This window comes from Cibotium barometz, chromosome 5 (assembly GCF_041138505.1).
Source record: "Cibotium barometz isolate CiBa-2024 chromosome 5, ASM4113850v1, whole genome shotgun sequence".
NCBI lineage: Eukaryota > Viridiplantae > Streptophyta > Polypodiopsida > Cyatheales > Cibotiaceae > Cibotium > Cibotium barometz.
This window is the reverse complement of record NC_141050.1, coordinates 15,207,451-15,219,398: the sequence shown is the minus strand read 5'-3', so window position 1 is coordinate 15,219,398 and position 11,948 is coordinate 15,207,451. Positions and strand designations below refer to the sequence as shown.

The following is an 11,948-nucleotide window of genomic DNA, read 5'->3' as shown; positions in this document are numbered from 1 at the left end:
ACACACTAACGATAATGATGTTGAGTAATGCAAGTTATGATATGATTACATGGTGGCCATCATACGTGGTAGATGCTAATCAAACCAAAGGTGGTAATCACATGCTAATGTGTCACATAACACATGTCATGGTCCACAAGGAATATGTATGGATTCATCTCAGCCAACCCAATGCCCATAGATGCCAAAAAATTCAAGAATAGTAACGATGATGTCTTCTCACCATTTCGAAGAAAGCATACACATTTCCTCCTCATTTCTCATGAAGCTAGAAAACTGATGAAAATAGCAGTACTTTTTGAAAAACCTACACTACTATTGCATTTTGTCAACCTGCTCAATTTTTTTGTGAGTTGTTGTAAAAGATAAAATATTGAGATTTATTTGTTTCATGGCTACGAACATGGGTCTAGGCTCTTTGCAAATTTATAGAGATACTACAAATAAGGGGACCAATCTCATGTATAAATATAATCGGTTGGCTTTTTTTTCACAAACACGGAAATTTGGAGGAGGTGGGCAAAACTCTTTAAAAAAGTTACTACATGTGCTAACATGTAGTGCATATCTGGTAATTTTGCCTTCCACATGTATATCTGGCAATTTTGCCTTCACTATTCATACAAAACGAGATATTTCGGGCAATTATAGAACTCCATTAAAGAAACAATTCACTTTTAGAGTAGCTCATTTACTACTTTTTTTTAAATCACTCTGCAAAATACATCAGGGTGAAATCATGCATCTTGGTTTCTTACATTAACATTGGATGATGTACTATATCTTATTAAAACATGGATGGGATGGAGATTCGTAAGCAACACATTGGGCCTATGCTCACCTTATGTTGACAAAAAATAAAAGAACAAAGTATATAATTTTTTAATATACATGATGTACAAAACTTATCATTATACTTGTCAGGCCATCCTTGCGGCTTTTAGAGACCTTTTGTAAAAGAAATCATTTCTCTATCCCTTTTAGGAAAATACTCTTAACACAAGCTATTGGTTGAAAAAATATATATCAAGCACCAAAAAAGAGAGGTTACAAAGCATATTTTATTTAGTCATCATACAGGCACTTTGTGAGAAAAAAAAGTTCTGATTATTGAATTTTGATTCGCTGTAGACTCTCCTCGGCCAGCCCAATCTCGCTCCATAAGGCTCCAACACTTCAGAATCACCAGAAGGGAATGACTGATAACACGTGCACGCTTATATATTATCCCCAGAAGCTGGCCGGCCTGTTAAGGATGTTGATAATCAACCCGAAAACTATACAATCCAAGTTTCAAGATTAGCTGATGCCCTTGCTCTTTGAACACAATCTTCTGTTGCACCATCGTCTTCTTCAATATAATTTCATGTTGCATCATTGCTTTCTTCAAATTTGTCACATCATCTCCACGCTGTGTGCACAGGTCAAAGAGCAGCACCATTCTCAACATACGTTTGGCCCTTTGAAGATACCCTCCATCTCCTTTGAAAGTTGCTGTTTATTTTCAGCCGCCCACTGCTGCTGCGTGGTCTCATTTTCCATGTCTTCCAACTTAATCTGCATCTTCTTCAAAACCCAGCTTGTGCCAATGGCCACTCTCTCCATCTCTTGCAATGTACGTCTGTCTCTGTAGACTGTAATAATGGCCCTTTTCAATAGCACCTCCATAACATCTATCACCTACATGACTTCTCTCGATCTACTTACGTACTCAGGGGGGGAGGAGCTGCTCTACCCACTGTGGGGAGCCAAAATAAGCAGTAAAAGGAGTCCCAAGTCCTAAGAGCCATGCTTCTCGAATTTTATTTTGATTGTAGAGGAGTCTCCAAACCAAGAACTATTGCTCTTAGAACTAAAGCTTCAAGAACTATTGTAGAGGAGTCTCCAAGCCAAGAACTATTGCTCTTAGAACTAAAGGTTCAAGGCCCACTACACAGTAGCTTTCTTTCATTCTAATAAATAAGGTCACAAAAAAATACTTCACAATCCTCATTGTCCATGGATTCCAGGTCCATCATACATATAAGTAGGTAACATCAGGTTCATTTTGGAGCTCCATCATGATCAAGTTATCATTGTAAGGAATTGGGGAGGGAAGGTAGAGCAAAACAAACAAGGTGGATGAGGAGATGTATGTCATATGACATAAACAACATGATCTGAAATGGGAGGTGCGGAAGGGAAAAAGAAGGGCACGTCTGTTTAAGGTCGAGACTTCGGCAAACTCAAAAAAATCCCCAAGAGAAAGGGCAACTTTAAAGATGATGAGTGAAGCAGATTCTTAGGGGAAATATCCAACTCTTTCCTCTAATATTAAAGGACTATCAAAAAGCTAAAGATGGAAGTCTTTGTAAGTCTATTAATAACACTACAACCTGCATGATTGAGGTAAAGTGCTCGAAACAGGGGGTTTAAGGGTTGAAGCATCCATTTCGGGGCATCCAAGGCCTGAAATTTCAGTTGGTTCCGATCTTTGAAACGGCATCGTTCTATAACAAGTGGCTACAAAGTGTGGAGACTCGTTCTTTACCTTAAGCTTATAAATGGTATCTAAACCCCTGAATTTTTTAAAGAAGACACTGTTGCATTTAAGATTTGAAATCGCTTCTCTATAATGAGAGAGAGACTAGTCTAAGGGTATTCGTTCCAATTCCCCTTCAGTCCAAGCTCTCTCTTGCTATTGTAAATTGCATGTTCAAACTACTCCTGGAAAAGAGGTAAATGATTTGCCTCCCTCTAGCTTACCCATCATTGATAGGCCTTCTCTGACTTCTTAACGTCTCTTAAAGTCTGCAAACTCTCATTATTCCCCTCCTCTTCACCATGCACGGATTGTTGAGTATTCCATATCCTCAATTGGATATCCCAGACCTTCTTGCCCCAACTCTGCTCCCTAATCCTTCACCTCAGGTTCATCCTGTCTTACTACACCTGTATGATGCGCATGCTTCTCTATCAAAACCTGATCCCTAATTCTGCGTCAGCACTGTTGATTTCTTTCTTCCAACTGTTATACCTACATTCCAGCAGTTGGTCTGCATCTCTGAGTACCATCCAGATCAACTCAGTGTAAGATCTGCAGTTTCTTCCAGGGCCAGAACTTCTACAACCATTCCTTGCAGCAGAGCTCATTCTAAGCAGTACCTCGATGATCAACACAAGCAGAAGGCCCTCTGTACTTCGTCTTTTACAGCAACAAAGGTCTCATACTTGTGCATTTGTAATGGCATGCATCTGCATTTTCCCCTATACTATCATGCAGATTAGACAAGTTGCAGTTTTCATTGAAACAATCTCCACATAAAGAACATCATACAGAAAGAAACATAACGAGCTACACTATTCTAACCAGCATAAAACACAACTTTCCCCTTTAAATCTGAAATTCAATTATTAACTGAAATTAATTCAGGAACGTACCTGTCCTCTTCAATTGACTTTGCTGATGTGTTCAACTTGGCATGTGATGTCCCATAACCCTCTGCAAATATCTTGGACATGAGAACATACCCAGCAGCACTGCTAGAATCCAACTGGACAGCTTTCTCAAAACAACGCCTTCCCAGATTGATGCTTCCATGTGTTCTGCAGGCAGTGAACAAAGACATCCATCCAGTAAGATTGGGTGTAAGTGGCATTGTTTGAAGGAACTCTTTGGCCTCATTCATATGACCCGCACCAGCTATAAGGTAAACCAAGCAGTTGAAATGCTCAATGTTTGGTGTCAAGCCATGGTCTTCTCTCAGATGCTTGAAGTACTCGTAGCCTTCCTTCACGCACCCAGCGTGACTGCAGACTGCTAGAATACTTGTAAAAATACTATGGTCAGGCTTCAAACCCTGCTGTTGCATTTCTTCAAAGCATTGCTTGGCCACCTTGAAGTTCCCATGTTGAGCATATCCAGATATCAGCACACCCCAAGACACCATATCTTGATTTGGTAACTTTTCAAACACTTTTTGTGACTCTTTGAGGCTCCCACATTTACTATACATCTCAACGAGAACATTTCCAAGAATTATATCTGAATCAAGCCCCCTTACAATGATCTGATCATGTGCCAATTTGCCCTGCTCTAATGCATTTGAGCTGCCACATGCTTTCAATGCAAACAAAAACAGATCTTTGTCAGGGGTTAGTCCCTCCTTTTGCATTTTGTCAAACAGCTCAAGGGCAGGAAGATCGTACCCATGCTCTGCATACCCTGCAATCATGGCACCCCATGAAACCACAGTGAGATTTGGAAGTGCTTCAAAAACGTTGCGTGCCTCTTCAAGGTCTCCGCATCTGCTATACATGTCAACAAGTGTGTTCCCTATCACTACATCTGATTCAAGTTCACTGCCTATGATCTGTTCATGTATTTTCTTGCCATGGCCTAACAGCTTGGCATTGCCACATGCTTTCAAAATGCATGAGATCGTGACATTGTCCGGTTTCACACATTCATTTTGCATCTCCTCAAAGAGCTTGAGGGCCAAAATGTCATGCCCATGCTGAATGTATCCTGCAATCAATGCATTCCACGACACGGCGTCTCGTCTTGCTAAACTGTGAAATACTGCATGAGCCTCCTCTAGGTTCCCACATTTGGCATACATTTCAACAAGGGCAATCCCAATCATCAAATCTGATGCAAAATCACTTCTAATAATCTGTTCGTGTACATATATGCCATGCTCAATGGTGCCTAAACTGCCACACGCTTTCAAGATGCATAGAAATACAGGCTTGCCAGGCTTAACATTCTCCTCTTGCATTCGCCCAAAAAGAACAAGAGCAGGTATGTGGTCCTCATGCTGTATGTATCCTGCAATCATTCCACCAAATGACACAACATCTCGCTTCAGTAACCCATCAAACGTGTTGTGTGCCTCCTCCAAGCTCCCACATTTTGCATACATGTCAATAACGCTATTACAAACAACACAATCCAAATCAATCTCATTTCTGGTTATCTGATCATGTATCAGTTGGCCAGGTCCTAGGGCTCCAATACTACCACATGCTTTTAATACAGACGAAAAGGTAAGTTTGTCAGGCTTGAGACCCACTTGTTGCATGTTCTTGAAAAGCTCTAAAGCAGGAAAGCCCTCCCCATGCTGGGCATAACCAGCAATCAGTGCATTCCATGCAACCAGATTTTGAACTGGCATCATGTCAAATAATCTTCGTGCCTCTCCTAGTCTTCTGCATTTGGCATACATGTTGATAAGAGAGCTCCCAATGTATATATCTGAATCGAGTCTTCTCTTCAAGATGTGGCAGTGTATCAGCTCTCCCCGCACACTGTCTACTAGGTTGCCACATGCCTTCAGGATGCTAGAAAATGTGACCGTATTTGGATTAATGTCATTCTCTTGCATTTTGCTGAACAATTGTAGAGCAAGAACATCACGCCCGTGCTCCACATAGCCTGTAATCATTGCATTCCACGACACCACATTTCTGTTTACCAGATTATCAAACACTTCAAATGCTTTATCTAAATCTCCACACTTTGCATACATGTCAATAAGGGTGCTCCCGACGAACAAGTCGTGACTGAGTCCACTTCTGATTATGTGGTTATGTATGGATGTCCCCTCCTTGAGGGCTTTAAGAGTGGCACATGCTTTAAGAACACATAAGAATATGGGTTTACATGACGTTATATCATCCTTCTGCATACTGTGATACAAGGCAAGAGCCCTGCGACTCTCCCCACATGCGGCATGTGCTGAGATTAGGACATGCCACATACCAACACTAGGCTTCACAACCTTGCAAAACACAAGATTTGCTTCTAGCAAGCTTCCACATAGGGCAAACAGATGGATAAGCTGCTCTATTAAGAGAAAAACTGCATCAAATTCACTAATTGCCATGAGGGAGTGCACTTGCCTTCCACTTTGCAAGTCTTTCTCTTTGATACACCCTTTCAAAAGGCAGTAAACGTCTTCTGTCGACAACACAGACCCTTTCAGGGCCATAGCCTGGAGACCCTTGTCCAGCCGTTCCATGCGCTACAGGGTTTTTGGTTGATTTGTCCGATATACGAAGAACAGTTTTAGCCACCATGGTGACCAAGCACATCCAGCCTTATCAGTAAGTTGAGCTTCTGAGAGAGGAACATAAAAACTGCAGCCAACCAAAAACAGAAAGGCTTCAGCTCCTGCGCTTCTGCTGTGGGGCATTGCTTCTGTATAGCAAATCCATTAATTTTATGTTACAAATTTCTTGTTAATAAGCTTCGGAGAAGCACTCATTTGCCAAGAGGTAAAAGGGTGTGAAAATTATTTGATTTATCGCCTAATATGTTAGCTTAAATATTTTTTTTAGTGGGACTGGGAGAGCTTTGATACTTCTGATATTTTTCACCAACCACCTCCACTTTTTTTCTCTTTTTTCCTTTTTTTTTTCCTTTTTTTTTGAGATGGTATCATCTAAGGAGAGATTCGATCCCACAACCTCAAGGAGGCACTCGAACTCTTCCACCATCTGGACTACCGTTTGGAAAATAGTTACACTTTAGTAAAGTGGATCCAATATGTCCATAATGCATTTATTACTTGGTATTTATGATAGTGCTTCTACAAGACCTCCTTGTAATTGTTATATGCCAATTGCTTTGGTATCATCAAATATGACAGTACTTCTACAAGACCTTGTTGTTGTACTTGTTATGTGCCAATTGCCTTGGTATCATCAAATATGTGTGTTACCTTTCCTACTCACAATTATGCAATCAAATGGGCATAGAGCTTCAAGGTTGCAATGCTTAGGGTTTTATGGTCTAAAAGCTAGCTTGTTACCAATGTTGTTTCTTCAAGCTAACTTTAAAAGCATGGATTGTATATGATTTTTGCCAGTTTCACTAGCATGTGATCAAACCTTTAGGTTATTTTGGGAGATCATGAGTGTTAATGCTATACCGATGGAGCGCTTGTAATAGGCATGTTGAAAGTGATCAAACCTTCAAAATGATTTGGGAGGTCTAGGCATGGAGATGAGACATCTTGAAGGACAAAAAATGATTTGTTGGGAGGTCTAGGCATGGAGATGAGGCATGTTGAAGCGCAAAAAATGATCATCATGATTATCTTTGTAGATTGGGAGAGGGGCATAAGGTAAGAGTGGCATCAAATGGTTTTTAGTGCCAATTCTTGCTACATAGTAGGGTGGTAAGTTTGAATTTATTTTAAGGAAAGTAAACAACACCACATGCAACATTGTTGGCTAGAGCTTGTGGTTATTTCTATGCATGTTTACATGGCAGCTTTAAGCTAATAATATATTCAAGCATTAGCGATTGTAGTATAACGGTCGTAGATGCCTTTTATTAACAGTAATCCATGTGTTTAAAATGTAGGCTATTTAAGGTTGTGTGACTAAGGCTAATGTAATTACCTTGACTAATAACAGCCAAACACAACCATGTCTCCTATTGCATAGGTCTAGAAAGAAGCTCAAGCATGATCCCCAAACTCCACCCTCCTCTCCTCAATCAAGCATATTTCTATCTCTAAGTTCCCTAGGTCTAGAAAGAAGTTGCATGGACTCCACCCTCCTCTCCTCCAAGCGGGCGGATCTGTGTGTGTGGGCTGTCTCCATCTAGGACTCCAACCCAGGGCTATCTAGGGTTTGCTCTTGGAGGCTTGCAGGGGAAGCAAAGCTCTTGCGAAGGCTCTCCTCCTGCTCCCAAAACAAGAGGAGTCGGCTGGTCTTGGGCCGCCTTCTATGTAAGAAAGAGATGATCTCCCCCAGGCCAAGTTCACGAGTTCCATTACAATTGATGAGCCCTGCCTGAAAGAGAGAGCTCCACATGAGTCGGTGGCTACCCTTTCCTCATTCAATGCATCATCCACAATTGCCTCATCAATTGCCTCATCAATAGGTAAAGGAGTAGCTAATTTGATGTCCCACAATGTCTACACCAACATTTTTGGCATACTCTTGGATGCCTGTATGGTTGCTCTTTCCTTGTCCATTGCATCACCCACAATTGCCTCATCAATAGGCTGATCTGTGGGCTGAAATTCGAGCTCATTTTCAGCCACCATGGGATGATTTATAACACCTTGTTGAGCATTCATTTGTTCCACATATGGTTGCTTGACATTGTACAAAGATAGGAGTGTATCAAAGATGTCTTGTGAGCATACATTTTGCTATTTTTTACATTAAAGCATGGGCTGAATTCAGTTCTCAACAAAGACAACATCTCTACTCACCAAGATCTGCTTTGGGACCAGATGGTAGAGTCTATACCCTTTATTTTTCTGAACTGAATCCCATAAAAATACATTTTATCGCCTTATCATCCAGCTTATTGCGTTGTTGCGCTTAGGCACAAGAGCATCAGTAAAACAACCAAAAACACACAGATGCACCACAGAGGGCTTCCTACCCTTCCAAGCTTCATAAGGGATAATTGGCATAACTACCTACAAGGCCTTGGTGGGTCATCTTTTTAGCACATAAATGGCACACATAACACCTCTAACCAAAAAACATGAGGCAAATCATGGCTTTTAACCATGCAATGTGCTATCTTCATGAAAGATCTGTTCTTCCTCTCAGCCACGCCATTCTCCTGAGGTGTATAAGGTACTATGCACTAATCTTTTATGCCTCATGAAACTCCTTTCACATATACTCCTCCCCTCAATCTAAACAAAGGGTACCAACTTTACATGTAGACACATTTTTCAATCATAGAAACAAAGTGTCTAAAGCATGTAAAAACCTTTGGCTTTACCTTCTACGGATACACCCAAGTGTGCCTGGAGTAGTCCCCCCCCAATCGATGTTGTCCTTATAGGACCATATCTATCACTATGTATAGGCTGTAATTTTTGGACAGCCCTAGCTTATCCATCTTTCGAAATGATGCCCATTGTATCTTGCCTAAAATGCACCCCTCACATACATGTTTGGCAGGGGCCTCAAGATTTGGCAACTCTAACACCATCTCTTACCTTTTTAAGGTGCAACAAAGTGCTAAAATTCAAGTGACCAAAGCGGGTATGCCATAGCTCCATGTCACTCATAGCACGTGGTAGTAACTGAACAAGCATTATATGCCAACCTCTCATACTTGTCCAACTTATAAAGCCCATGGCTAAGAGCATCGGATACCACATTGATGTCTCCATCACTCTGGTCATGAATTGTACACCTATCATCAACAAATCTAACCACCACTAGACATTCCCTAGCAATGACAGAGACTGGCAAAAGTACGTTCTTTTTAATGCTTGGCACAAACAAGACTTTTGAGAGAGTGACTGTCCCGCCATTTGCACAGTAGGTGAGCACAACCTTTAAATTTCCTTTCACGAGATATACGAGGAATTGTTTGCACATGTGATTAGAGCAGACTCAAGGGAGGAAAATAAATCGCGCTAAGAAGTTACTAGCACCACTATCAAAGTATTAGATATGTGGATTTGTCATTGACATGCATACATCATGGACAGAAGGATCATAAATGTAGTACACCAATCATCCTGTGCATAGTTCATTGACTACTCCTTTTCAGCACTTGATGTTGATGCATCAACCACCACAGCCATGTTTGACTCTTTCTTCCTCTCCTTCTCCAGCCTTTTTCTACATTCATTAGTATAATAACTTGGCTTCCGAGAGTAGTTGCATTTTCCTTTCTTTTTAGGCTTATCACCCCCAGTCTCAGCATCCTTTCCACAAGACTCGGTTGATTCTACCTTTGGCTTATAGTCGCGCCATGCAAAAAGCATTTTCCTCTACCTCTTTTATTACTCTGAAAGAGCAAATGCCTGATCTTCCATATGCATACTAGTTCGATTTTGCTAAGATTTGTTTTCTTGTAAGGGCATTGCAACCAACTCATCAAAAGGGCATTGGGGTTACCCTTCATCAGACAAAGTGTAGATACAAAACCCTAGTATGAATTCTGAAAAAGGAGAGGCCTTATCACTACATGCAAGCTCCTCCCTGAGATCTTTAAATCTTGTGAGGAGCTCATCCATACACTCAAACTCTAACTACTTGCATAAGTAAGCCACTCATGTCTCGTGCACCTAGTAAAGCGTAACATGCTTTAGAGTTTTACATGAACGAATATGCTCCTTTTCACTAATGCATGTGTTTACTCATTCCTACCATCCCACCTAGCTTATTCTGCTATGGGAAATGCAGAGGCAGATGATGCCACAGCTACATCAAAACTCATATCACTATCCAAAGTACCTATACTATGTTGTTGTGTTGGCGAGATAGGGCATGAATCAAAGCCAATAACAATATTCCAAAGCCCTTTGGCCACCAATTCATAGCACATCATAGGAACACAAGGGTAGTTGGTCCTGTTAAGCTTATCCTTAGTGAAAAGCATCCCAAATACATCACTACCTACCATTTTAGCCTATAAATAACTAATCTCTGACACAAAATGCAAATATCCCAACTATAAATACTTTCAATGCCCAATGAATGCAACTAATACCAATAAATCATTGATGACAAAGGGAACTTGCAAAGTGTATGAAAAATTATAGAGTGTAGAGTGTGGAAATGATAATTAGCAAGAATGTAGAAATCGATGATAATGTTAAGATGATGTTGAAGATGAGCTCAAAGACACGATGTTAAAGATGAGAACAACTCTATTTGCAATGTTGTTGCTATTGTGCAGAAAACCCAAAATTGAACAAAAACAGCTCGAACTAACACTTCGTAAATTGCGCTCGAAATGCTTTGAATACACAAAAACACTATTAATATAATTAACAACACACTATAGAGTATTCCTTCTCCACCTCAGAGGATAGTTCAATCTATGACAATCAAAAGAGCAACTCAAGGAGAAAATGAAAAAGGCGGGGGGTGAGAGCCAAGAGAATCTACTCTGATACTAATTGTTAGAGTGGAGATCAAAATAGCAACACACACACAGATATAGCAAGAAAGAAGAGATAGATAGAAGCACAACACTAAATATAGATTGATGAGAATGAGTGAAGTACAAGTGAAGTGGCATGATAAGGTCACTTACACACACTCATAAGAGTGTGTACATACGCTCGGGGGAAAAAACCTCCTAAAGAGGGAAAAAGTGCCCCGGTATTATTAGCCTATGTCCACACATCACTACCATATGATGACTAAAATATATGCGACACTCTGCTTATCATCCTTATTGTGGTACATGCAACACTATTTGCTTATCATCCTTATTGTGGTACATGCAACACTATTTGCTTATCATCCTCATTGTGGTACATGCGACACTATTTGCTTATCATCCTTATTACTTTGCAATCATTGCACTCTGGGATTATCCTTGTTCTTTCTTTGCCTTGTGGTACATGTCACACCATCTACTTATCATCCTCATTGCTTCACTATTTGCTTATCATCCTTATTACTTTGCAATCATGGCACTCTGGGATTATCTTTGTTCTTTCTTTGCCTTGTGGTACATGCGACACTATTTGCTTATCATCCTTATTACTCTGCAATCATGGAACTCTGGGATTATCCTTGTTCGTTCTTTACCTTGTGGTACATGTGACACCATCTACTTATCATCCTCATTGCTCCACAATTGTGGCAATGTGGGATTTTCCTTGCTCTTCCTTTACCTTGTGGTATATGTGACACTATTTATTTATCATCATCATTGCTCCACAATTGTGGCAATGTTCAAGACACCATCATCTCTCATCATCCTTATTGCTCCATCATGTAACACTATCTACTCATCATCCTCATTGCTCCATCATGTAACACTATCTACTCATCATCCTCATTGCTCCACAATCATGGCAATTTGCGATCCACTCTAGAGACTTTAAATTGTAGACACACACTTCTTGCACCAGAACCAACCTCCGCCATGCTTCCTTTAAAAAAACCATGTTAGAATTTTACATACGCATACATCACCCCACTGCCCCCATTTTTACACATGTATACCTCACCAC

General features: G+C 40.5%; 1 protein-coding gene across 3 annotated transcripts; it reads right to left on the bottom strand.

Annotated features, from left to right (window-relative positions):
• Nucleotides 1–848: 848 nt before the first annotated feature.
• Nucleotides 849–6,259, bottom strand: LOC147638106 (pentatricopeptide repeat-containing protein At5g27110-like). 3 transcript variants are annotated; one of them, XM_086798011.1, is made up of 2 exons: nucleotides 3,421–6,259; nucleotides 849–3,246 (listed from the first exon to the last, which is right to left on the bottom strand). In XM_086798011.1, the coding sequence occupies exons 1-2, from the start codon at nucleotides 6,000–6,002 to the stop codon at nucleotides 3,153–3,155; spliced, it is 2,676 nt and encodes an 891-aa protein (XP_086654137.1). In that variant the 5' UTR covers nucleotides 6,003–6,259; the 3' UTR covers nucleotides 849–3,152. The 3 variants fall into 3 exon arrangements, with proteins under 3 accessions (XP_086654137.1, XP_086654138.1, XP_086654139.1); XM_086798012.1 differs by having other exon boundaries at nucleotides 849–3,234; nucleotides 3,421–6,234; XM_086798013.1 differs by having other exon boundaries at nucleotides 1,008–3,251; nucleotides 3,421–6,190.
• Between the last annotated feature and the right edge of the window lie 5,689 nt (nucleotides 6,260–11,948).